The sequence below is a fragment of the Pyrus communis genome, chromosome 5 (genome assembly GCF_041283825.1).
Source record: "Pyrus communis isolate YQ-2024b chromosome 5, ASM4128382v1, whole genome shotgun sequence".
Classification (NCBI taxonomy): domain Eukaryota; kingdom Viridiplantae; phylum Streptophyta; class Magnoliopsida; order Rosales; family Rosaceae; genus Pyrus; species Pyrus communis.
The window spans coordinates 12,049,318-12,075,453 of record NC_142569.1 but is presented as its reverse complement, the minus strand read 5'-3'; the positions used below and the strand labels follow the sequence as shown (position 1 = coordinate 12,075,453).

Here is a 26,136-nt window from a genome sequence, read left to right as displayed (position 1 = left end):
TTTTCGCTATAAATATCATTGAGGGTCTACTCCACAACAAAATGGGAGATTAATAGTTCCGTGGAGAGGACATTTTTCACTATAATTTTTTTATCTTTATTATTGGGAACCCCCCTCCCCCCCCCAGTCTAAAATCTTGGATCTGCCACTGAGTTGAGCTAGTTTAAATTTTGAGATATGTGCAGTAAATAGGTTAATTCAAACTCATCCAACAATAATAAACAAGGTGGTGTTGTTGGTGTGCATCACCATCACGTAACGACATCGAATAAAATCACTTAGAATGGTGAGCAAAAATATTTCATTTCTAGATCCTCAAGCTTCACCTTCAGGAGGCATTTCGCCAACTCGCATAGCTTCCATTCCCATAAGACTTCCATGAGTAACAAACAAAACGATAGTTCATCGACTATACCTTGAGTCATACGCAAAACACTTTGAGATCAACCCAAAAGTTCAACTCTTGCGTTCAATCCCCAAAGTACGATGAGACTGTTGGAGAATAGGATTTCACACCAGTTACATGATAAAATAATATACAACTAATACACGGATGACTAATATCACCGAGATCTTTTTTGATAAAACCCAACACCTAGCAATAAGTGTTGAGACGATATCAAAATGTTGGTGGTAGACCATACTGGAAATTCCGTCATGGAAGTCTCTCTTGGCCTGCCATCGATGGTGGTTAGAAGCTCGGTAAGTGTTGGGTAAAAGTACTTTTTGGTTGCCTGAAAACTAAAAACGAAATAGTTATCAAACGAAATCTTAATTTTCTTTATTTTGAGTTTTAACCTTTAATGGGATTCTAATAAGTTTTGCTCTGTTTCTTTACAGGTTCATGTTATGCCTAGAGAAATCTTCAGGATATCCACATTCGAATTGGCAGTTTTCTTGCTAACATGGCTTCCAGTTTGGCTGACCGACAAGTTCCTCCCGATGTTTTCGTGGCTGGATCGGCTGGTGCTCGGAAGCATAAAAAAATACGGGCTGAAGAGGCCATCCATGGGACTAATGGAGAGGAAGAACACTGAAGGAAAAACCCCTGTTTTGGACATTGGCGCAGTGGACAAAATCTAGTCTACGTAACATGCATGCATCTTCATGTTTCTATTTGCAAGAGGAGTCCAAGAACCTTTATATTGCGTTTTGTATTATTCATATACGAGTTAAGTTGCTATAATCTTTATGATTGATGAATATGTTTGTCAAATGTCCGGTTTGTCGATCAACAGACGAGAAAACATTAAAATTTGGGATGTCTTCTAATAACATTGAAAAAAGAATTAACACTTGACGAAAGAGCTATTGGTAACAATTTGCTTCGCAATCGAATTGTTTGCCAAGCTATGAGACAATATGCATAAACATTGTGTACTTAATTAATTAATCTTTTATAATTAAGGCTCCATGCCGATTGATTTGACAAAGCCAGAACACATAAGCATTACATAATCATTACACAATAGCATAATCCAAGCTGGTAATTAACCACTATAAGAGGCTAATTAATTTAGAAATTAATAATAAGTAGCTCATTGAGTCCAAAGCCAGCATGGTGCTTAGGTTCATTGGGTTCATGTAATCTGCTTCACAATGAGCCTGTTTGCTTTCTCAGTTGGATGGAAAGCATAGAGATCCCTGTTTGGGCACAGGTTTGACGTTGGATTGCACTGTCCCAACCCATTAAAGCGTCCTTGCCCACAACATGCCACTTTTGATGTCACAAAACCTGTCAAAGATGAAGCAAATACATTACTTTCAAAGGCTAACCAAATATTGATTGAAAGACTCGACTCGTTTGGCTGCCGAGACTGAACAAGATTGGAATTGAGGCCAAGCAGTTTTTTATAAGTTATATTTTTACATGAAACTAACTTGAAAGACACAATATGTTCTATGATTTAACAAGTTTGGTATCAACATTATAAGTTTACTGAACAACGATCAAGACATTAGTCCGAACATAATTGCATAGTAAAGTTCAAATTGAGACGTCGAACAAAGGGTTTCTGAGGGTTTTGGGGACAAACCAAATTTTTCGGGGTTGGAGATGAAGTCCATGTTCATATCAAATGCATTAGCAGTGATAAAAACATCTTAACTGAGTTGCCTGTTGAGTCCTTGAGTCATCTGGACGAGTTGTGGGTTGAAGATTGATGCTGCATTTTGTAGTTCTGCGACGCACTCACTGTTTATACTCCTTTGGGCTAGCTCAGATGGAACACAGCCCAATGGGCCTGTACTTGTCACCAACACTCTTCGGGCTCCTAATTCATATAGTTTTTGCACTCAATTTACAACTTTGTCACAAAGATTTTTCGATACCACTATAGAAACTTCATGTGGTGTAATCAATTCGTTCATGTTAGAGCGTATGATAAGTAAGTAATGACACTAGATGGTAGTACTCTAATACCACATTGTAATCTTTTCAAGCTCACGAAATAATGTGACATATTTTGAGCGGCAAGATGGATTGTTGATGTGGTGGATACATAACCTATAACAATTCCGCCAACTTCCGTAATTTGACGAATTTCATACAAAAAGGCAACATAATTTGATGAATGTACTCAGATCGAAACAAGTTACAATTCTCTTAGTGCACTTCAACTCTTGTTCATTAATACTTCTTTGATTGTTCAACCAAACGCTAAAGAAAAAGGAAAGAGTGAATGTGGAGAAAATAGAGTATGCAAATCACTTCCCTTACAAACTACAAGAACCAAATTCGTTGCAATTGAAAAATATATCAACGAAAGTGGAACTTTGTGAAAATTACAGGGACTGAAAATGAGTTCTAGCCGGAAATACATTACCAATAAAATTTTGCGGTACTCTGAGATGAGGTAAGTGGAGAAAGCAGGGACGGAGTACTGGCGTGGTCTTGGAGAGACAGGTTGGACGAAATAGTTGTTGACCCAGTCATTGCCTCCGAGAGTTATGAGCACAAGTGCACTGTTCACTAGCCGTGTTGCCTGTTCTGCTCCAACAAGTGCAGTCAGTCGTTGCTGGTATTGTTGGAACAATTCAAACTGCCTGAAGATCCTTATAATAGTAACCTGCAGTGGTAATTAAAAAGAACACAAACACAATTAACTTTGCAGCTTATTTGATAATCATTTTCGAATTCTTCATAGCAGAAGTGAAACGTATATAGGCAACAACAATGATAGGGATAAGAAAAGTATGAAAAGTTTCAACTTTTTGTAGGAAGACACACTTGTTGTCCTCATACTACAACAATGAATGACACACAATGACACAATGACAATGCATATAATAATGTGCGACATACATTATAGGTCTAACAGTGATTATGATTCTATGCTGTAAGAAAAAAGTAACCGTCATATTTAATGGTTATGACAGAATTGTCCAAAAAAGTTAATTTGGTTGATTTTCACTTGTTTATCTTTTTTGTTTCACATAATCTCTCACTTAGTTAACTGATAAAGTAGAGCTAGCTAGCTAGAAGATAAAGTATAACTAATTGTTGTGATAGTTTCGAACTCTCTTCTTATTAATAATAAATTTAGAAGAAAAAAAAGTACTAATAAAGTAGAGCTAGAAAGTATAACTAATAATTTCCTCTTCTTAGGAAAGAAAAGAAAATCTATGATACCAAAAATTAGATTACTAAAAAAAAAGAAAATCCTGTGTGGTAGTGGCTTTTTGGGTAGTTAAGGGACTTACAAATTGAACCCCAGTATCATTGAGGATTCCGATTCCTGCAGAAGCAAAGTTGGCTCCAATAAGCAGCTTTTGTCCTCTGAGCTCGCTACTCAAATATGGCAATACGCGTTCAGATCCTATTTGCTCACCTATTTATTACACATAGCGGCCGGTGGGTCCGTGGGTCGAAAAATCAAGCCGTAGGGAGGAGAGTCGGCGCGTGCGGGGGTTTCTAAGTAGTTGTTGTTGCCACTGTCGACGAGTGAGTCCCCGAACACAAAGAAAGCAGGTGCTGCTTCGGCTTCAGGTGCAATTGCAGCCATTGCCACTATCAGAGCGACAGCAGTAAAGACCCTGCAGCTGGGAGTTCTACCTGACATATTGCTCTCTAGGTTAAATTCTCTTCGTTGAGACTAGGTTGGTATGAAATGTTATGGCTTCTGATCAGTTGCATGAGTTGTACTTATAGAGTTATGAGGGCTAGATTTTGGAGGTTCATGATATGTGAATATTAATTGTTTTGTTTGTTGAGCCCATGGAAATAAATGAGCTACTTTTTTGAGTTAGATTGGAGATTTTCGAACCTCAGCCCACTCCTACCCATCACACTGCACACTCTCATCATTAGGCTAGCTAATCCCAATATGGATATTACAAATTATGGATACACTATAATACTTTTCTTTGTGAAATTATTCACCAAAAAATACAATTGTAGTCTGTGATGAAAACCGAGCTGTATCAAGTATGTATTTCAGTTGTATTTTTATCTCACATCATGTGAATCGGAACATACGGGTCATGCAAACTTTCCCTTAATTTGTAGGGTTGCATGTTCTGATTAACCGTTCACTTGTGTTTTCTTCGAATGGTGGGTGATTACTCTTTCTTTGGAGAGTCCAGAAAAACAAGAACGCTAGCTGCTTATAAATGTGCAACAACTGCTATTTCATACACAAAATAATGAAGAAAAAAAGGCTGGCCGTTTGGCAGATTGTAACCATGGCTTCCTTGGTACACTATTAGAAGTTCACGAGATTGCTTTTTCAAGATATATTAGATGTTCACGACCCCTTGGCTGATTGTTGCGGCCGCTACTCTAGACCGAAATCTGTCCAAACATTATTGAGCTTGTATTTTCTCAGAAAACAAATCCATGCAGAGGAAATATCTGAGGGGATTTTTTCACTTTAACTTTTGTTAAGATGATATAGCTGACATGGTAGGAAGAAGTCCTTTTCAAATGACAACGTAGTTTCACACTTTTTTGTGTTCTGGAACCTGGATACTTGCAATTTTCGGTCGATACAGTGTGCCAGTTTAGGGCTCCATGTGAGAAACATAAATGGGCAGGCTTGGAGTAGATGAAACCTCTCCAACCCCGTGGAGTAGAAGTGCGGAGCAGCTAGGGTTTTATTTATTTCAATAGCTAGGGTTTCCCCAAAAATATTTGTACGTCTCATATGTCCTTGTCTTTTGGTATATACGTACCTGAATTTTAATGAGCATTGTAAACAATCCGTGGAGTTTCTAGTATCCACGTACATTAATTGCTTTGTGCATGCATTGATGACATAAATGCTAGGATAGTCTGTCAAAAATTCATTTGCAGCAAAGTGTCTACCGCTGATGCTTCGTGAGATCTATTAGCATCAGTTGCAGATAGTCATTTATACATTTATACACGCGTGAGTGTATTTTGTTAGCACAACTGATGTTACAATATAATCATATACTAAGTCAGTGGCTCTACACTGTTGACGTATAAGGAGAGAATTGTTATAATTAATTAACATATAGCTCTGTTCTCCTTAATTTTGGTGCATGGAGATTCATATATATGGAAGTCTCGCTTCCTAGGCCGATCAATATTGTTGCATTCATGCAGTCCTACCAAATGGCCTTAATGCGTTTTGCTTGCCTCCAAAAGTCATACATATATTATCGTGGTAAAACAAATTCTACATGTTTAGAGTACAATATTGTGGTTTAGCTACTTGTTCTCGCCAATTCAATATGGTATCACAGATTATACATTTTTAGAGTAAAATATTTTGGTTTAGTCACTTGTTCTTGCCAATTCAATATGGTGCTTAGTTTTTCTTGTTCGGCTTCGCTCCCGCCCTCCAACATGAACATGAAACTGAATGTTCAAATGGTATTAGGAACAAGGAAACCAGAGGGGGCGTTGGGGAGCGAAATGTGCAGTCGCATAGGGCCCCAAATTTGAAGAGGCCCCCAAAATTTTATCATCTAAAATCACTAATGTCCTATATCTAGAAAAGTGTAGACGAATATTTAATTAAATTGTTAAAAAGAACATATGTTTTATCTAAGAAATTAAAAAAATGAGGCGCCTATATCATAACTCATCTGATTAAAATCATCACATTCAAAAATCTTTTGTTTCATGCTACTTGCGGTCTAGTGATATTCCTCTTCACTTGTAAGTGTAAGTGAGAGGTCTTAGGTTTGATTCTTTAAACTACATTATTGCTAGCTCATTGTACGCTTTTGATTATTGAGTAAAAGTTATGTTTGTAGCTCTTTTTACTTATTATTAATGACATTTATAAACTTGTAATTAGTGAGTGCTAAAGTTTATTTTAATTTAAGTAATAATTTTCTAGCTAGCATCAATATATTGTCCTTTTTTTTTTAAATACCTTAAGGAGGAGCCCTGTTATAAATTTCGCACAGGGCTCCCAAAATCTCAGAGACGGCCCTAAGGAAATCGAAATACATGATACTTCTAAATTCGATGCAGGTGTGGATGTTGTTTACCTCTTAAGCAACAAAAGTACAAAACCCTGGCTTCTCCTAAATCATATTAAGTAAACAGATTAAATCAAACTTCGCCAAATTATGACAAAAATTATTCATGATCCACCCCATATATGAAGTGCCTTCATTTTTTTTTTATAATATTTATGTTATTTTTTTTTTTAAATATTTTGGTTTACAACAAAAATAAGTTTTCTTGATTTATCTATAGTCAAACAAAGGCCACTAATTAAACAGTTAGCTTAGCTCACATTAATCCCAACTCATTTTTAGGCTATTAAATTCCTCTGTCGATATGTGCTGTATTACATTGTCTTGTTTTGTGCCACCAGAATAAGATGATAGCAAGATCAGATTGAACCAACTGGTCCAAATTAGTGTGTTTTGGAAAGATATTTTTTCACAAGAAAAATTATAATTACTATTCACCATTTATTGTTCTTAAACATTCCTTCAAATTTTTCGCCATCCAAACTTAATAAATTAAACGAAAAAAGGAACAAAATTAAATAGAGTGCGTAGAGGAAGAAGAAAAAATGTTTTGAGTTGTATTCTAGTTTGAGTCAAGGCTGAGTCCAGCTTTAGATTTTTAAGACAAAAGAGATCCAGACCAATCTAATCAAGGCCCAATCGTTGGACTATATGTACTCCTTTTCTTCTTTATGAAGCGAACAAAATTATTAGTTTTGGAAATTAATTGATTAGCAGTTGTGATGTGATCTATGTCTGTCTTCAACGTGTAGTTTTGTTGTGCCACCTCAAGTGCATAATAAGTTTTGTAAATTAATTGAAGACTTTTTAGCGAAAATGGTTTCTGAGATTTGCATAACACGTTACTTTGGTTTCTAATATTGACAATAAATAAAAAAGGTTCCTAAGATTGTCCACCATCCATTATTTTGATCATTTTGTTAAAAACTCTATTAAGCGTCCCAGAGCTCTTGGTCAAAAGTTTGGACAATTTTCAAAGCTTCGTAATTCAATCGTTTCTTAATCAAATTCGACCTATAATATATCAAAATGAAGATAGGAAAGTGTAGAATAAGATTACACCTATTTGGAAACTCAATGGTTGCCAGAGATGGCTGGAAAATAGCCTGAAAGGTGACTGGTCCGCAGGAAAACTGGAAAACTCGTCGGAAACTGAATAAACTTTAAACGTTCATAACTTTTTCAATACTCAACGAAATCGAGTGATTTAAATACAAAAATCATACCTTTCGACGAGACGAATAGAATGGTACCTTTCTTGATGCTAAATCGCCGTGGTTTGGCCACAAAACGGCTTGAAAGTAGTAGTCTTGGATTAGCATTTGAAAGTGCTTTTAAAATAATTAAAACGCTATTAGAGATTTTTTTTTTTTTTGGAACAAACGATAGTATTTACACTAAGGAGAGGGATGGGCATAACATCACAATGGGTTAGTAATAATATAATTCCACTGCTTCTTAAACTTCTTTTAGAGAATATTTTTTTGTTTCAAAAGAAAGAGCCTAAAGTGCTTTTAAGAAAAAATGTAACTAGTGTTTTTTTAAGATTCACTTGCATTTTACAAGGATTGGCTCCATAAATAATTTCATTAAAAACAATTCACCATTTTAAAAGTACTTCAGAACAAGCTCTCCTCTCTAAATGAATTTTTTTGTAATTTATTGTTTTATATTTTAATTCCTCCAACCAAACAATAACTTGCTTTCTCACACTTCTTTGATTCAATTTTCAAATTCTCAGAGTTTCAATCTTAGCCAATCCAATCTGTTTGTTTGGTGGCTTGGCATGGATTGGAATGGACATGACTTAAGTATTTGATTGGATTGGCTGGGACAGAACTAGATTCATGGCCATTGTTTGATGTTGAGGAAACGAGAAGGACTAGATTGGACTTGAATTTTTTTGTGGTTATAATTAAATTTGTAATGTTTATTTGAGTAGAATTCGTCTTTGAATTTGCACATAAGTGGAACCACAGTTGTCAGAAACGATGGTAATTATTATTTCCCTTTGAAAAATAAATTTGAATGCCCACCCAGATCTGATTCGGAGACAGAGGAAGAAGCAAGAAAATGATGATGGACAAAGAGAACAACAAGAAAACAATGGAGAGAGGAGGATGCATCAAGGAGGAGACGCTAGCCTTCACACGTCTGATAGATTAGATTAGACGAATCTAAGTAAATTAATTATAAATCATATCAATTATAAATTTACTATATAATTCATAAATGAACATTCAATAGTGTGTTGTTTTCAAAAAAAAAAAAAAAAAATATACGTAAGTATGTCTCTTAAATTTTAGACTCCTTATATTAGTTTTGTCATTTTCTAAGCCCCTATTGCTGGGCCCTTATTCTCTATGGTAAAATAGAAGGTTGGGCTTGCACTCCTTATTTTATAAAATTGCTCCGACTCATAAAACCCTTAACTAAAAGCTAGCTAAACTTAAAATTGTCACTTGTTTCCAAAAATATATAAATAAAAAAAATAATAAAATAAATAAATAAATAAACAAACCTTAAAATTGTCACTCAACACTACGGCTTAGTGGTCTTTCTATTCGCTTGTAAATAAAATGTCTTAGATTCGAATTTCGTAAATGGTAAATTTGATGCCAAATTAAATTCCGCATTGTGTGGTTTAGTCGATTTCTTCACTCCCTTTAGACCATCTCCAACCTTAGGGATAAAACTTAAGAATTTAAGTAAGAAAATTTTAAGCCATAATCCAAAAACTGTTTTTCTCCTCCATCCCTTATGGCTTAAAATTTTAGTCCGAGATTTCTTTTTTTTTTTTTTTTTTTTAGTATATCGATATTTTTACAGTAAGGGGAGGGGGAGTTTAGTTAAGTCACATAATGGGCAGCCTAATTTGGTATCAAATTCACCATCCATAAGATTCAAATCTAAGATCTCTCACTTCCAAATGAAAAGAAATACCATCAGACCGTAGTACTGAGTGGCTAGTCCGAGATTATTAAATAATAATTTTACCCTTTTTTTTTGTAACCTCTTTAAAAATAAAATTTATGAAGATTCTCCTAATTTATTTTTCTAAATATTTTAATAAAAAAATATTTAAATTCCAATAAGTAATTAATATCTTACAAATATATAGGTATTTATAAAGTTTTAAGTTATATTTTATTTAAATATTTTTTAAAATTATTTTAGACATTAGATTTGATTTGGGTTGTCAAATATTTTTTTATTATTAAATTTAATCTCATTTGATCATAGTCGTTAGATTATAAGTAAAAAAAAAAAGTTTTGAAATATTATAATTTAGTGAATCTAGAATAATTTAAGCCGCTTAAATCCTTTCTAATGGTTGAGATGGTTTGGGAAGTTTTGAATATTTTAAATTTTATCCCATGAGTTGGAGATATTCGATACTCTTAGTATATTATATATTGTTACACTCAAAATAAAAGGTTAAAAAAAAAAAAAAAAAAAAAAAGTTCTAAAGCTGCAATTGCTAAACCATTTCCGCCGCATCCATCTCTGCAATTGCAGACCTCTTCTCCAACTGCGGCCATCTCCATTTTTGCAATTGCAGACTTCTCATCTACAACTCTCTCTCTCTCTCTTCTCTCCATACTCCATATTACTCGTATCAAATTTGTACTCTTCAAGTATTTATTCGAAATCCGGATCCAAAATTTTTTTCAAAATTTGGGTTCCGATCTCTAAACTATTAGCTATTGATAATTAGACATTTTTTTAATAATTAAAAAAAAAAAGAATTCAACTTGTAATAAAAAAAATAAAAGATAATTTCTTTAGCATCACTCGTAAATTAAATGAAAATATTAAATAAAATTATGCATATGGAGGAGTATATGCTGTTTCCTTTTAGCGATATGCACAAACTCATTCTATTCCTTTAGATTAACAAATTTATTGAATCAAACTTGGACAATTTTCTTGGCCTTTATATATTTATGTATTTATTTATTTATCATTCTGTAAGATAAATGATAGTTTTATTCGAAAAGCTCAAACTCAATTACAAGAGGAGTCTTAGAAGATGACATCCTGAATAACTTCAAGATGATCCTCAAACCAAACTTAAGTCATGAAGATAGAACTTAGCTAAACGGTAAGCAACACCATTACAAATTCAAGACACAAAATGAAATTGAGTCTTATCAGCCAAACTTGAAGCAAGGCACTTAATGTCCTTGCTTTCTAAGTTACAGCTCTTGCTTGGGCTCGCTACCCTTGAGCTTGGCAGGTTCACCCTGATCTCCTCCTCCTCCGGTGGTAGAGATGCTAATCACCCTTGGAGTAGCCTTGATCTTATCAGGGGACAACTTGGCCAGCGTCACCGTGAGAACCCCATTTTCCAACTTGGCGTTGATGGAGTCCAAATTCACGTTCTCCGGCAACTTAAACCGCCTCCAAAATTTTCCGTAAGACCTCTCAACTCGGTGCCAGTGATCCCCTTTCTTGTCTTCTTCCCTCTTCCTCTCTCCACTCACTCTCAAAACCCGGTTCTCCTCCACCTCGATTTTCAGCTCCTCCTTGTTGAGTCCCGGCACATCTAACATTATAACATGACCCTCCGGCGTTTCTTTCCAGTCCACTTTTGCTGGTGAGAGTGCCAGCAGGCTGTCTTCTTTTTCAAGTTCAAATGGGAGCTGTTCTAGCACTCGGAACGGATCTGGAAAGCGCTCCGACAAGAGATCGACCAGAGAACTAGTTTCTGGTCGGTCCATGAACGGCAGCAAGGATCCATTGGATGACCTAGAAAGAAAAAGGAGAAAGCACAAGGTGATGACAATATTGAGAGAAGGTTGTTTCCTCATTGCTCTTATATGGTTTATTTGTCAGCAGGAATACTGGAATATTGGATTGGTGTAGTGAAGAAGAAAATATCGATATGGCAATGTCTGGTGTCTGGTGTCTGGTGTCTGGTAGCTTTGTCAGGGCGTGAAGGTTGATCTATGTATTTATATGGCATAGACGTTGGAGATACGCATGGGATAGTTCTTGAAAATTCCAAAGTGACCTAACTTTTAATAGACCCGTTTAGAGAAATCAGGAAGGTTCCAGCTTCATCCTCCCCCTTCTATTTTCTTTTCTCCTCCCTTTGCTTTATGCTTCAAGAGATCAACTGTTTGTTCCTATTTACACCCACAACTAAGCCCAATGGAAGGAGAAATTTTTAGCTGTGACGGGAACACAGATGGTACATCATGTATTTTTATGCAAATGATGAAAATTTTTAATTTTTAAGTTATTAATCTTTTAACACACATAATCCACCATTTATATATGAATATGTGGTATACCATCTCGTATAACAGTTACATTGAAAAATCTCTTCAATAGGAGATGCCAAATACTTTAAAATTGGCATATTTCATATTATTGTTGCTCGAATTATGGGATATAAAAACTACGTTTACGTTTCAGAATGTAAATTTTAAATATAAAAGCAACATTTAAGTGTGAATTTTATGTGAAGCATCCTGACATCATCACTTAGTTCAAATGGTAATTGACAACTTAAAAAAATAAAAGATTCTAGGTTCACTTCTCAACAACATACTACTCATAAGAATCGCCCAGTCTTTTAATTTATAGAATCAAAAAATAAGTTGGCTAGTTATTCGGATTTAACTAAAAAAAAAAAAAAAAAAAAAAGCCTAAAAAAATAGTGTATTATAGCAAGGATCTGAGTGAAACCAACCGTTCTAAAGTAATTTGAGAAGATATTTTCACAAATGTTTTTTTTTTTTTTTAATACATCGATATTTTTACACTAAGAGGAGAGAGATTTCGGTTAAGCCACACAATATGCAATCTAATTTGGTATCGAATTCGTTATTCACGAGATTTGAACATAAAACAGGAATACTACCAAACCATAGTATTGAGTGATATTTTCACAAATGTTAACATGTAAAATGAATTGATTTCAATAAATATTTTTTCTGGGCTCTTGTATAAAACCGAGTCCAGCTTTAGATGTTTGAGACAAAAGTGATCTAGCCCAGCATAAGCTTTTATAACTACCAATCAAGCTAAGTGTCATTTAAAATACAGAAAGAAATATTCGAAATTACTGGTACAACCAACTTAAATAAACTCATGTCAATAATTATTGTAATTAATTTGATCATTCGCCTTCAGTTCGATTTACTTTTTTTCGTGAATTGAAAGAAAAGGAAGAAATGATTAGTATCTAAGTTAATTGAAACAAGTGTTAAAAAACTGAAATTCTGGGATACACTTATTCTAAATTTAAGACTTGTTTAAAAGTATTTTTGGGAGAAGAAAATTTGAATTTTAAAAGCACTTGAAGTGTATTTATGGAAAAAAAAAGGAAAAAAAAAGGACAACTGGTGAAAAGCCACGGTTATCAACCTCTTCTGAGCCTAGAGAGACTATGGAAAATTTCACCCCGCCCGTGAGCACAGTTAAGCAGACTCAACATATCAGAGCATCGAACCTAGGACATCTCACATTTTTTTGTTGGTTGGGGAGCCGCAGTCCGCGCCCTTACCATCGAGTCACTTGCTCTGGTTTTCAACTGTTTTCATGATTCACTTATATTTTTATTAAAGATTGATTTTAATAGCACTTTCAATGTTTTCAATTAATTTAAAAACACTTCCAACGACAATTTTTCTTGCACATTTTCCTTTGCATGTAATGAAGTTTTTAACTTAAAAACCAAATTATAACAATCGAGATGATTGATTAACTTTTGTTTATTTTACTAAATATACCTAAAATGCGCGTTTAAACGGTTGTAAACAAAAACACATTGTGTAACTCGGTGAATTTCAAATAACACAACTGGTAAATTTCAACAACACATTCTGAAAGCTGGTGATTTTTTCCGTTTAGGGTCTTTCTGAAGGCCTTGGACTCAAAAATCCCTTTTCCGAAAAACCAGAAAATTGTAGATACATAGAAACAAAATCAAAAAAGCAAAATTCACGCGGAGGGAAACGCCCCCAATTGCCACAAACTCCACCTCCTCCGCTGACACTGTGCGCGCCATAGCTAATTTAGGGTTAGGGGTTTTGATTCAGCCTCAATTTCTTAGATACCCAGAATGCGGCCCAATTGCTGCCATGTATCCCTAGCTTTCGTCCTCAAACTCCTCAACTTTCTTCAAGCTTTCGTCGGAGTTTCGATCTTAGTCTACTCGGCATGGATGCTCAACCAGTGGAACCACCACATCCCGATAGTCCCGCCACCGCCTTCAGCTCCTTCTCCTGATTCTTCGTCCTTCTCCTCCCTCCTATTGAGCTCCGAATCGGCTGCGGTTGCCGATCAGATCACGCCGTTGGATTTTGCTGTCCATTTGGTTTCTGGGTTCGATGAGGGATCGGGGTTCGGATTGAACTCGCTGAAGCTTCCCGCGCCCTGGTAATTTCAAAGTTTCTAAATTTAGCTGAGTTTCAACTGGTTCATGTAATCATATTCGATTGTTGTTCGAAGTTCGAGGTTTTTTGAGTTGGGTATTGAAGCAATTTGAATTCAGGGTTCTGATTTTGATACGTTAATTTGGAGTTGTGGATTTTGGTGGGCTCTGGGAATGGTGTATTGAATTTTTTGATACATTAGATGCTTAGAAATCATTAAGTTTCCGAAGGGACCCATTTTATTGTTCATTTGATGATTTGGTTTCTTGCTCGCAGGTTCATCTACTCTTTTATGGGACTGGGGATTTTGCTCTGTTGCGTTACTTTCATAGGTTGTATTGCAGCCGCAGCAATTAATGGCTGCTGCCTTTGCTTTGTATCCTTAACCAGTTAGCCTATAAATCTTTCACTATTTTAGCTAAGAAATTGTTTTGCTAGTATCCCGTTACTGGTTTGCTACGATTTCTGAAACTTAGATCAATGTTTCGAGACCCATGACATGGCAAGTTCATAAATTGTGAGTTCTCAGTTTGGTTGGTTATTAAAAGTATTAAACCAACAAAAGAGAGAAACTTCCAAAGTAGTAGTGTTCATTTGACGAGCCCCTAGGAAACAAAAGGCTTCAGTGATCTTATTCCCACATTTTCGTTTAGTTGGAAGGTTTTGTATTTTTGAAGCTAGATGACTACTTCCTACTGCTTGTATTAAGCTCCAGACAAAGTGTTAGTGGATTAGAGTATTTGTATTGCATAATAAGAAGCTTTACCACTAGCTCCAAACTTAATAGTTTTGAGGTATTGTCCTTTGTATGTCATGCAAGTTGAGTTGAATGAACCCAATTTTCAATGCGCCTTCTGCATTTGGTGATATGTGTTCTACCTTTTTTCTTAACTGTTCAAACAATTCAGTATACAATACTTATAACCTTGCTCACTCTACTAGAAGCAGCTTTGGTGGCATTCATTTTAATTGATCGCCGTTGGGAAAAGGTAACGTTTTCTGATGACAAATAAATTTCAGTAATATGTGTGCATGGGTTTTATCCTTAATCTTTTTCCTATCAGAATAATCTGGTTTCTCATACCTCCACAGGATCTTCCATTTGACCCAACTGGTCAACTTGACAGTTTCCGATCTTTTGTGGAAGAGAATATTGACATCTGTAGGTGGGTCGGGCTCGGTGTCATTGTAATACAGGTATGCTAAGTCCAATGTAGTGATGATGTTTATCGTTATGTTTATGATTTCATAGGACTAAGATCAATGGAACTATCCCATTTACATGATTTGTAATTCAAATTTTGTACCTTTAGAGGAAAGCTCATGGGATGGCTAAAACCGATTAAGATTAACGCCTCAGACCAAATTGCATTACTGATTGTATGTAGTGTATTTGGATTGGAGATACTTTACAGTTATATTTCACTAGTGAAGATTACTATTGCATTGAATTGTTTTCTTATACCCATCATTTTTTAAATGTCAGGTTTTATCTCTGCTACTATCAATAACTCTGCGAGGCTTGCTTTCTACTCACAAACCTGACTATGATGTTGAAGATGATTATGATGATAGGGCTAGAACTCGGGAGCCCCTGTTAAAACAACAATTAAACCAAGCATCTGGATCAACCAAGGGCGATGGGAAAGGGACTCACTCTGACATTTGGAGCTTACGGATAAGAGATAAGGTATTTTGTTTCAAGAGTAGCTATAATGTATACTTTGATATCGAATCTTGATCCGTGATATCTTGTCAATATGAGTATCTTTTATTCTCTAATCACATCGTTCGTATACTTTGCACAGTATGGATTGAGCTCTCTGAATCAGAATGCATCACCGAGTATGAAATCCAAGCAGTAAAGATGGTAGTGGGTTTTTCATCTCACTGATCTGAACATCGATCAGCAGGTTTTCTGTTGATACTCAAGTATATATCATTGTTCCCTTGTTTCAGTTTTTTGAAATTTTGTTTTGCAGGAAATTATGGTGTTTATATCTAACTCTCGAAAAGTGTTCTTGGTGGTTTTCCTTTGTATGAATTGGATGTGTGTTTCTGGTAAAGATGTTGTGTCATTAATTGTAAAAGAAGAAAGCTTGTGATTTACATGTAACATTGTGAGTCTGTTACTGTCATCATTCCTGAGTAATTCTGAGGGGTTTGCACTTGTATTATGCATGCTGTTGTATTGATAAGATTCTCTCCGCTGTCCACATTGACGAACTTTGCCCATTTAATCGAAATTCCATTATGCTCTAGAGTATCTTGTATGACGAGGTTTTTGACTAAGGATCTAACGGTCAAAAACCCCTGGTGCATAAGATACCCGAGAGTATACGAGAAGCCCCACCCTTTCGTTTTCATTTATCCCGTGAGTCTATGGAAGTGTGGATTCTTTCTTTCAGCTGTCAAGAAGTCCATGAAGCTGATAATTATTATTTGATTCCTTCCATGGAAATGGAAACACATAGAAATGGCAGACTCACGAGATTTGTTTTGCCTGTCCTTTGCTTTAAACTAACCATACTACTTGGCCTCCATTCTGTGGCTTGGTGTGGTGCTGGGGCACATTTGTTTTTGTTTTTGTTTTTGTTTTTATTTTTATTTTTAATAGACGTCTACACTATGAATTATTTTTCATTCCGCTCTAAAAAAAAAAAAAAGAATTGTTATTAGTATTTAAAAAAAAGTCAATTTCATTTTTATTTTTATTCTTTTATCGAAGATAATAAATAATGATTTTTTTAGAATGCTATCTTGAAGAGTTAGTGGATATATCAAAGCATCAGTGTATTGTAGAACTTTCGATGGGAGTACAAGTTTTAACATCTTATTGGTGTGTCACTTAGTATTACAGTTCATTGATATTTTCTTCATTTGTTAGTGAAATTTTAAATTTGAATTTCGTAAATAACGAGAGTTGATATTAAGTACTAATACTTGTTCTCTCATTATGACCCATTAAATAGGAATTTGTACTTTTAATAACGTACTCTAGAAAAATGGAGGATCTGCAATTCTCTGTCACTTCTCCTTCTCTGTTTCTCATACCAAAATCTTTGTCGTTTCTGACCAATAGCTTTAACTCTGGGGGCTGCGGCAGTAGCAATTCCTGTGGGGAACGGAAAGAAATCATCTTCGGATTCTTTCTACCTAATCTTTCTTATCAAATAATTCAGATTCTTGAAATATGACTAAAGTTATTATAACTTTTAGAGTGGGTACTTGCTTTTAGCCTTTGGATCAAATTTCAAGGATCCAGATTGTTTAATGAGAAAGATTAGGTGGAAGGGATCCGGAGAGAGGATCCCTTCCCGTGGGGAACTTATTCATTGCATTTTGATCTCAGATTTCTGTGGAATGTGACATCCACCCCTTTTTTTCTTCTAATTACTAAATGTGACTTGAGAATAACTTTTGTTTGCAAATTAGGCTGCGTATTGTATGGTTCAACCAAACTCCCCCTCCATAAGATCTTCTTGATTGTTATTCAAAAGTTCCAATAATGTATGTATATTGGACCTTTTGAGGCAATTATAGACCCTAGGGAGCAATTTTGATTGGTCAATAAAAATATATTTCAATGCGAAATACAAATTCTTACATAAAATCAGAGATAACCACGTCTCTGTTTGTATTTTCATCTTTCATCACATAGACACGTTGTGTGATGAGAATGTATATACAAAAGGATTAATCACCGATAACGCAGTAAAATCTCTCCCCACCACCACATCACCAAATCAAACTACTACAGGGAATTAATGCATTGAGCTACAATCTGGTTTTAGCATTGAAATCCCATGTGCGAACGTGGAGAATGTTACACCAATATAGAAGTACAAGTGAGGGAATAATTGAAAGGCAAATGCAAATGTTCCATATATTTTGCTGCTTTTATTAGGACTTGACGCTCCAAACATGATTGTTAACTTCCATGATTTTGGACTAAGATGAGTCTTAAGCATAAACGTGATAGCATTAATCCCATACATATAAGAAAAACTAGTTGGTCTTAAAAGAAGCTCTGCGCGTCCCGCGTCAGCGGTTTTAACGGAGTTTTTTTTTTAAGACTAAGGAAGAATGGATCCATATGAAGGGTCTACTCAATTTCACAGGTATCGCCACGTAGCCCTTATCACCCACTAAAGAAAAAGAATCAAGCCTACACGAAGCGTTGATTCTGTCATAGTACTCTTTAATTCACATTTAAGAGAGGGCAATTGTCACTAACCAGCTTTGTCCTTGCTACGATTTTAACGATAAAGAGAGTAAAGTGAAACGCAAAAAACCAACTTTATAAGGCAAAGTGGGTCAAAAGAAGCTTCCGAGCAGGCCATTTAGTATTCGGTTTGATGTCAGTGGAGCAAGAGTAATTAAGCCTTTAATTTTATTTATTTTGGTTATAAGAGAGACACTAGATTCCGTACATTGGAGCATAGTAAAATTTTGCGAACTAGATTATGTACATTTGAGCATAATAGAATTTTCTCTCTTTAGCATAACAACAAACTACATAACCGAGCACAATAACGTTCTACGATTTATACAGCCAACCCTATTTAGTTGGGAAAAGACTTTGTTGTTTTTATTATTGTAGCATAACAACAAACTGATATCCCAACCTCTAGACCGTACAAACATGAGAGAGATCTGAATGTGAGCCAAAGTCAGCAACCAGAATGATTTTTAACAATTTTGTATATAAACAGAGTGGGCACATTTATCAAATAATGATCAACTGAAACATTTTGTGGCATTAACAATTAAGGTGGGTTTTTTGGGCCTACCATTGTCGAAAATCAAATACACAAACTAATAGAGTTACAGGAAAAATCTTCAATAGAAAATGAAACAAAATCCTCATCATGTCCTCCCTGTCAAACCCACCACTGCCTCCTCCACCAGCTCCTCCAGCAACTTCCCCTCTATGCCCCTCCCCAGATTATCAACTTCCAATCTCATGTGTTCCGACCACCCCTTCCCGACAACCTCCTTCTTCACCACTCTCTCCACCACCCTCTCCACCACCAGGCCGTTGATGTCCCCGCCACCATCCGAAACACACCTCACCTCATCAGAAAACCATTCCTTCATTCGGGCCCACACACGGTCTGCCAACAGCGGAGAATCACCCTCTACGAACCTGTCATGGGCCCCGCTGCATGACGTGGTCCTTGAGCAGCTGTCGGACCCATGACCGGTGATGTCCAGCAAGGCTGCATTCACGCAGTCGAATACAAGCTTCTGACTTGATCGCAATCGCCTTCGTTTAGCCTCATGCAGAGGCTCTTTGTCACTTAGGTTGGAGTACTTGTCTCTCAGAGACGGGTCCAAAGGACTATCAAGCGAATGCCATATTGCGAAAAAGGAGTCGCACTGCACCTCGCCGTCTAGGCCAGCAGCGGATAAAAGAGTCTGGACAGTGGCATGCCAGTCTTGTTCTTCCTCCTCAGTTGAAACCGAAGGGGATTTTAATAGATATGGTGTGGCTGTCTCTGCACAAGACTCATCCCATGACAGCGTCCGCGCAATTGATCCTATAAGTGGTGATTTGTCAATCAAGTTAGACTTGAGAAGTCTACCTGTTTTACCACAAAAAAAAGTTATGAAATTAGAGAATAATTAATGAGGAAATTAAGGAAAAAGCAATATAAAGTAATTACAGAGAGAGAGAGAGACCTAGGTGGTCTTGCTTCAAATGCACGGAGGATTCCTGGGCTGTATTGTCATCCTCTTCGAACGGTGGTTCTAGAACTGATATTGGACTTGGTTGATCCGGATTCTCACCAACACAACCGGGCACCACATGTTTTGCCACACACAACCCTGCCTGCAAAATTTGAAGCGAAAAACAAATCAAATAAACCATCCATGTGATGACAATAAGACACTGAATAACTCAGGTTTTAAGAAAAACCATCATCATAGGCATCAACATTTATGGTTTTTCCATGCCAATCATTCCATTGTGCCAAGTACAATGCATATCACAAACATAGGCATCAACATTTCGAATAGGTTGCCCCAGAGCCAGGTCAAACAACATAAATCCTATGATTTTTAATTTTTTTGTTTTGGAGGAGGATTTGCAACAATAAAGAGGGCAAGTACTAATAGCAGATGAAAACAAAAGATTGAACTACCTCACGTGGAACGGTGCCTTGGTTTTGTCCCATGCTTGTTACATGTGGAGATTCTTTTCCTAAATATCCAAATAAAGCAGGAGACAGACAACCTTCAAAACCACCATCATTAGCACACTGAGATGCATCATCACTAATTATGCCAGGAGGAACCAGAGAATTTGGTGGTTCAGCAAGGGCAGATTGAGATTCGCTAGATTTCCCTTTATTTGATTTCTTATTTCTGGAGAAAAATAAACTTGAGACTTTCCCTTTTAGCAATGATTTCATGCTCTTTGCCTTTGTTAGCTCTTTGGGAACATCTGTCTTTACATCTTCGGGATCTGAAACTTGAACATTGACCCCGCCACCATATACTGTAGAAGATACAGGGAGAGATTTTGACCTCAAAAGATTTCTGGGAGAATCAACAACAACTTCTTCTTTTCTAGAATCAATAGGCAAGCATGAAACTGATTCCCTTGGTTCTTGTTCCTTCTGAATACTGTCATCCTCAGATCTTTCTGGCTTCTTTATCTCTGAGAGGGCAAGCATCTCTCCCAGTGTACTAGAGCTTCTCCGAGCATGTCTTTGTTCCTGAGGATTCCCATTTAGTGCCATCATTGCCCATCTTTCAGAAAGTCGCTTCTTCGCCTCTCTGCAAACGGATGATTCTGGCGAACATGACATGCGGCTGAAGGAGGACGAAGAAAAAGGGCTGCCAAACCTATTGACGTAATCCCATGAATGCCTAGAAGATGGTGACATAACTTCAGAATCACTGAGATTTCCTCCTGCATATTCATGGTCTGATTTGTAAAATGAACTTTCATCACCGGTATGGCCATTGGAAAATACAGAGGAAATCAAAGTTTTGTCCCTCCGATGACCCATCAAATTATCATGCATCTTCTGCGTGATCTCCTTTGCAACTTCTCTTGATTCTCGCTCCTCATCATCTTCAGGTTCCTCATAGAAGTTTTCACCATGTAAAACTCTTGGTGATGAGGTGGGTGAAGAAACCACAGCCTTAATGTCATTAACATTCCCAGGGCTAGGCCTTAATACCACTATCCGAGTTGGTGGAGCCGGATATCCATCAACTTCCTGATCAACAATAGTAGGAGAGTATCCATGGTGGCCTTTGTCCCATGCAGCTGCTTGACCGACCTGAGCTGATTTCTTTGTCTGTTCATCATTCTTGTCCCCTATGCCTGATAATTTTTCACTAGAAACCATCTTTGAAGGTCTGAGAACAGTGATCCGCTTTGTCTCAGTAGGCTGGGGAGGAATAGATTGTAATTCATGTAGATGCTGAGAAAATAAGGAATTAGGTTCTTGCAGAAACTTGAGGAACAATTCTCTATTGGAACTTAATACGTCAAGTGCATCTTGGAACTCCTTGGACTGGCGAAGCCTCTCATCGGTGGCCAAGCGTTTTGCTTCCATGAACTTCTGACGAACAAGAGTCATCTTCTTCTCGTTAACTTTTTCATTATACCTTCCCTTCTGCGGCGACATATTTCTTCCATAATTTGCCTTCTGAGGTTGTTGCCAGACTTCATAAACATCTTTGTAATCATTCTGCTCTGAACACTGATGAAATTCGCGTGGAATTCCGTTGTCCAAAAACCCATCTTCTTGCTGCCAACATCCCAATGGCATGCTGTTATTAGTACCTTGCGAATAACTGTTTGTATGACTTCTTTGTGAAGCTGAATCGGACTGCTCAAGTGGGAGAGCATCAAGCCCCATCAATTTAGCAACCAAGTTGGGCGGATTCTTCTTAGACACCACTTCTTTTGACATTTCTCGGTCTAAAAGGATCTTTATGGGTGTTCCACTTGCTTTATTGTTTGATGAACTTCTTCTTAACTCAGACACAATCTGAATACCCCATAAAAATGTAACACAAATCAGGAAACTGCAGTATATTATATATGTGATGAGCAACAAAAGACAACTTTGCATTGGAATTGTTTCTCGCGCTGGTTTAAAAATACATTGATCAGAGAAAAATCCTGCAACACTTACCACTTTATCGTCTATGTGATCTCCAAAGGGGGGAGGGCCCAACATTGTTGCCACATCTGATTGACTCCTTGAGAGTGAAGAGCCTACCAAAACTGATGGATCAGTATAATATTTGACAGGTATGATTACCAAAAGCACAGAGAAGCAATCACCAAAAGCTCCAGAAGGATAACGAACAGCAAAAATTACAACAGGAATTTGAAAGCGATTTTGCAATGGATTAGAATATTGCGCTATTGACTTATTAATAAAAGAATATATCAAAGGAATTACCATCACGGTGCGGTTTATCAGTGAGCAGCTTATTTCCAGAAACCCCATTACCCAAATCAAAGAGGTTCACCATTCTTCCCAAGCATCCCGGGGAAGGCTTGTCCGCGTTAAGAGCTTTGCCGATCTGCATCCCGTTCATTTCAACCCCTGTATGATCACATAACTCAGTAGATTAATCACAACATACAATCACTTTTCTGCTTCATTTGTTGAAATGGAATAAAACAAATGCAGTCAAAGACTCCCAAACCAAATAAACAAAACCGTTGAACAACATGACATCTTCCAAAAGAAATTAAAGGGGGCAAAAAAAAAAAAAAACCAATTCGAAGCCACACAATTCAACACGATTAGAAATTATGGAAAAATAAATAAATAATATTTTCCCATTTGAGTCAAACCCAGCACACAAACAACGAACCTGAAAGCTACAAGCTTGAAGCTTGAATCCCAATTAAGAGAGAGAGAGGCAGGAGATACAAATCGAACGTTAAGCCGAGTGAAAATTGAGCACATTGGATTCAAATATCACATCAATTTTTATGCGTAAAAAGCAGCAAAGAAAAAAAAAAAAAAGCCAAAAAGTTTGGATTTTTCTAAGATCAAAATGAAACCCAAAAGGCAAGCTAATTACAAGGAAATCATTGAGCGAAAATTGAACAAAAAAAGATAATATTAAGCTCAGGAAAGCTGCTATGTCTTCAGCTTTAGCTAATTAAAAAGTGAGAAGGAATTAGATTCCCCTTATCACCAACACAGAGGGGAGAGAGAGAGAGAGAGAGAGAGAGAGAGAGAGAGGTGTGAGATCGGAAAAAGTTAGTGAGAGAGAGATCAAAAAGTTAACACTCGAAAGGACGACACAGCCATAAATCTCTGACACAGTTACAAGCAGCATTCAGAGAGAGAAGGAGAGCGAGAGAGGGATTGGGACCTGTGAGCGGCGAGGAGCTGAGGATCTGTCATTCCGGCGATAATGCGGCCAGAGGAGCTGCCGGCATCTGAGGTGGCGATTGGATCGGCGGCGTTGGCTCTGAGAATCTACGGTAGTTGGTTTCGGTTTCTCTTGTGAGCTTCTGCTTTCTTTCTCTCTCCAGTTTCTCTTTCTTCCCCACCGACTTTCTTCGCAGTGTGGTGTCGGACTTGAAAATGGTTCTGTTTAATTGAGATTGATTTGAGAGAGAGAGAGCGAGTAAGAATAACCAGATGACAATGAGAGAGGGAGGGATCAAAAACGAAAAAGTGGAAAGTGGAGGGTAATCAGACAATATTCGTATTTTTTGTAGGGAGGTTTTTATTTTTTTTATTTTTTATCAAACGACATATCTGTTATATTAGATGTTAGATTAGAATGTCGATGGATTCGAACCCACATTATGGTGCAAGAACAACATTCCTCACCACCATTAATGTAGAAGGTTTTCGTGATTCTATTTAGTTAGATTAGGCCATCTCTAATCGAGGGCTAGCCAAATGGCTCGTTTTAATCATCTGGCCCTCCAAGATATTAATATTTTAATGAACAATACATGGTCATATTTGCCTCCATCTCCAACCGAGGGGCAAAGGGCCATAGGGCTCATTTTAGTCCTATCACAAAAAACCGTCTCCAACCAAGGGCCAAATGGCCAAACATAATTTATTATTTAAAAACTACAACTTAAATTCAAATCCAACGGCTAAGTGACGTCAGCTAGCCGTTGGATTTGAACCAAATTTTGTAAAATAGAAGTTATAAGAAAAAAAAAATAGAATTTAAAAAAAATATGAACCAAATTTTGTAAAATAGAAATTATAGGAAAAAAATAGAATTAAAAAAAATATGAAACAAATTTTGTAAAATAGAAGTTATAGAAAATAATAGAAGAAAAAAAAAAGCTTTAAATTCATATAAAAAAAAAAAATTTGATACAACGGCTAGCTAAAATTTTTCATACTATTCGTGTCGATCAATTAATCAAAATTATTCCTGTGTAGCGATTACTATTCATGTCGGTTATAAACAACACTATTGCAATAAACTTATTCTTGTCGATTATATCCGACAGGAAATTGACAGTTTTAAGTAAAATTCTGGCTAGCCCGGGGCTGGCTGGAATGGGCCAGCCCTCTAGCCTTTTGGCCCTTTCAGATTCCATGGGGCCTATGAGCCCTCTGGCCTAGCCCTCGGTTGGAGACGATTTTTGGGCTATTTTCGGCCCTCTGGATCCTTTAGTTGGAGATGGCCTTAGAGAGCCAAAGGTTTTTGTGTTTCTATTTATGTCCTTGTAGTGTTGGGTATTTACAGTTATGGTCTATTATTGGGTTTGCCATCACTCATACCCCCATCTTTAGGGAAAGAGATCTGGAAAGAGATCCTCTCCGGATCTCTTCCTCCAAAGCCCGCAAATCAAGTGGTTTGGGTCCTTAAAATTTGATCTAACGGCTAAAAACATAATAGTTAGTAATTTTTTTTAAAAGATATAATAATTTTTTATCATTGGATCAAATATTAAGAGCCAGGATCACTTGGATCACTTGATCCGTGGGATTTGGAGGAAGAGATCCGGAGAGGATCTATTTCCCTTCTTTAGTATGTGAAAGTGAAATTTTATCCTATTCTTTTCTTTTTATAACTCACTTCAAATCATCCTATTTTCTCCAAAAATAGGAGAGCGATGTTATCTATACTAAAATATGTCTGCAACGTATGCATGAGTTGTAAGATAAAATGCGTGACCCATATTTTCAGAATGCAAATAAAAGGGTTTTTTTTATTTTTTAATTGTACTGTATTTTGTTTTGGCTTAATTGTAGCAATGATGCTTAAATTTTTTTCTTTAGGTTAATTTTAGCCTTTGAACTCTCATATTAGTTTCTTTAGTCCTCGAATCTAACAATGTGTTGTACCATTGGTCATTTTTCACTAAGGCCGTCTATTTTTTTTGTAAAATTTAGGGATATTTAGGAACTTCATCCCACATCACTAACAAAAATGAGAAATAAGAAAGAAAGAAAAACCTAAAAAACCTTTTTTTTTTTTTTTTTTTTTTTTTGTGTGTGTGTAAGAAAATGGAATACATAGGAATTTTTTGTAGTTTAATATGTGATTTGTTAGTTGTTTAAGTCCAGCCCCTAATTTGATCTCCTACCAACTTTGAAATTACATTGCCTAATATTTACAAGTTGCTAAAGTCCAATCATTTTCATTTGTATTTTTATAGTTCAAGTTTCATTTTGTTTTAAGTTTTAGATATTAATTTATAAATTTTTTTTTATTTTCATTTTAGCTTTTTTTTAAAATTTTATTTGTAAGAAATTTTAAGTTGAAGTTTCTAATATACCCCTAGCTTTAAAAAAAAAAAAAAAAAAAACGACTTTAGTAATAATGACTAATGGTGCAACACATTGTTAATTTTGAGAACTAAAAAAATTAATATGAGAGTTCATGGCCTACAATTAAGCTAAAGGTAAAGTTCAAAAACCATTATTGCAATCAAGCCTTCTGTTTTCATCTTGTATAAAGTTTGATCCTCTATCAAAAATATTTATAGTTTTGGAAAAGCTATTTCCACTCTCCTGTTCAAATAAATATTATTGTATTAATCTATGGTAAAAAGACTAGTATCCAAATATGTATGATAATCCAATTATCTTGCATACGACAAGCAAGTTTTCACTCGTAAGTTCATAACAATTGTGTTTATCAAACAATATTATCGCTACTAAGAGAGAAAGAGTGGGTTTAGCCTCATAATGAGCTGACAATAATAGAGTTCAAATTTGCTTTTGACAATAATAAAATATAACATCTCTCATTTACAAGTAAAGAGGATACTACTAAACAGTAGTATTAAGTGACATAATAACCGTGTTTATAA

General features: G+C 36.2%; 3 protein-coding genes and 1 pseudogene across 7 annotated transcripts; 1 reads left to right on the top strand and 3 right to left on the bottom strand.

Moving 5' to 3' along the window:
- Positions 1–1,416: 1,416 nt before the first annotated feature.
- On the bottom strand, positions 1,417–4,204 carry LOC137726966 (GDSL esterase/lipase At4g28780-like; annotated as a pseudogene). Its single transcript, XR_015962021.1, has 4 exons — positions 3,703–4,204; positions 2,825–3,068; positions 2,037–2,288; positions 1,417–1,735 (listed from the first exon to the last, which is right to left on the bottom strand). The product of XR_015962021.1 is annotated as a GDSL esterase/lipase At4g28780-like (transcript).
- A 6,219-nt stretch (positions 4,205–10,423) lies between these two features.
- On the bottom strand, positions 10,424–11,451 carry LOC137726751 (22.0 kDa class IV heat shock protein). The gene has a single exon (XM_068465701.2). The coding sequence runs from the start codon at positions 11,268–11,270 to the stop codon at positions 10,656–10,658; it is 615 nt and encodes a 204-aa protein (XP_068321802.2). The 5' UTR covers positions 11,271–11,451; the 3' UTR covers positions 10,424–10,655.
- Positions 11,452–13,287: 1,836 nt separating this feature from the next.
- Positions 13,288–16,021, top strand: LOC137726184 (tetraspanin-18-like). Its single transcript, XM_068465066.2, has 6 exons — positions 13,288–13,848; positions 14,121–14,220; positions 14,753–14,833; positions 14,937–15,041; positions 15,331–15,534; positions 15,653–16,021. The coding sequence occupies exons 1-6, from the start codon at positions 13,532–13,534 to the stop codon at positions 15,707–15,709; spliced, it is 864 nt and encodes a 287-aa protein (XP_068321167.2). The 5' UTR covers positions 13,288–13,531; the 3' UTR covers positions 15,710–16,021.
- Positions 16,022–18,569: 2,548 nt separating this feature from the next.
- Positions 18,570–23,527, bottom strand: LOC137725247 (uncharacterized). 4 transcript variants are annotated; one of them, XM_068463874.2, is made up of 6 exons: positions 23,211–23,527; positions 22,280–22,426; positions 22,007–22,089; positions 19,994–21,859; positions 19,530–19,680; positions 18,570–19,432 (listed from the first exon to the last, which is right to left on the bottom strand). In XM_068463874.2, exons 2-6 carry the CDS (start codon positions 22,416–22,418, stop codon positions 18,714–18,716), a joined length of 2,958 nt encoding a protein of 985 aa, XP_068319975.2. In that variant the 5' UTR covers positions 22,419–22,426; positions 23,211–23,527; the 3' UTR covers positions 18,570–18,713. The 4 variants fall into 4 exon arrangements, with proteins under 4 accessions (XP_068319975.2, XP_068319974.2, XP_088550449.1 ...); XM_068463873.2 differs by having other exon boundaries at positions 22,007–22,098; positions 23,211–23,458; XM_088694323.1 differs by lacking the exon at positions 23,211–23,527 and adding an exon at positions 22,701–22,996.
- Positions 23,528–26,136: the final 2,609 nt, after the last annotated feature.

What these genes read in the sequence shown, in the direction of transcription:
- LOC137726751 (XM_068465701.2), bottom strand. Translation starts at nt 11,270, where the DNA reads ATGAGGAAACAACCTTCTCTCAATATTGTCATCACCTTGTGCTTTCTC.
- LOC137726184 (XM_068465066.2), top strand. Translation starts at nt 13,532, where the DNA reads ATGCGGCCCAATTGCTGCCATGTATCCCTAGCTTTCGTCCTCAAACTC. An exon ending in CTGAAGCTTCCCGCGCCCTG is followed by an intron (nt 13,849 to 14,120) that starts GTAATTTCAAAG and finishes TCTTGCTCGCAG; the next exon opens with GTTCATCTACTCTTTTATGG. An exon ending in TCGGTGTCATTGTAATACAG is followed by an intron (nt 15,042 to 15,330) that starts GTATGCTAAGTC and finishes TTTAAATGTCAG; the next exon opens with GTTTTATCTCTGCTACTATC.
- LOC137725247 (XM_068463873.2), bottom strand. Translation starts at nt 22,418, where the DNA reads ATGAACGGGATGCAGATCGGCAAAGCTCTTAACGCGGACAAGCCTTCC. An exon ending in TGATAAACCGCACCGTGATG is followed by an intron (nt 22,099 to 22,279) that starts GTAATTCCTTTG and finishes CTGATCCATCAG; the next exon opens with TTTTGGTAGGCTCTTCACTC. An exon ending in ATCACATAGACGATAAAGTG is followed by an intron (nt 21,860 to 22,006) that starts GTAAGTGTTGCA and finishes TGGGGTATTCAG; the next exon opens with ATTGTGTCTGAGTTAAGAAG.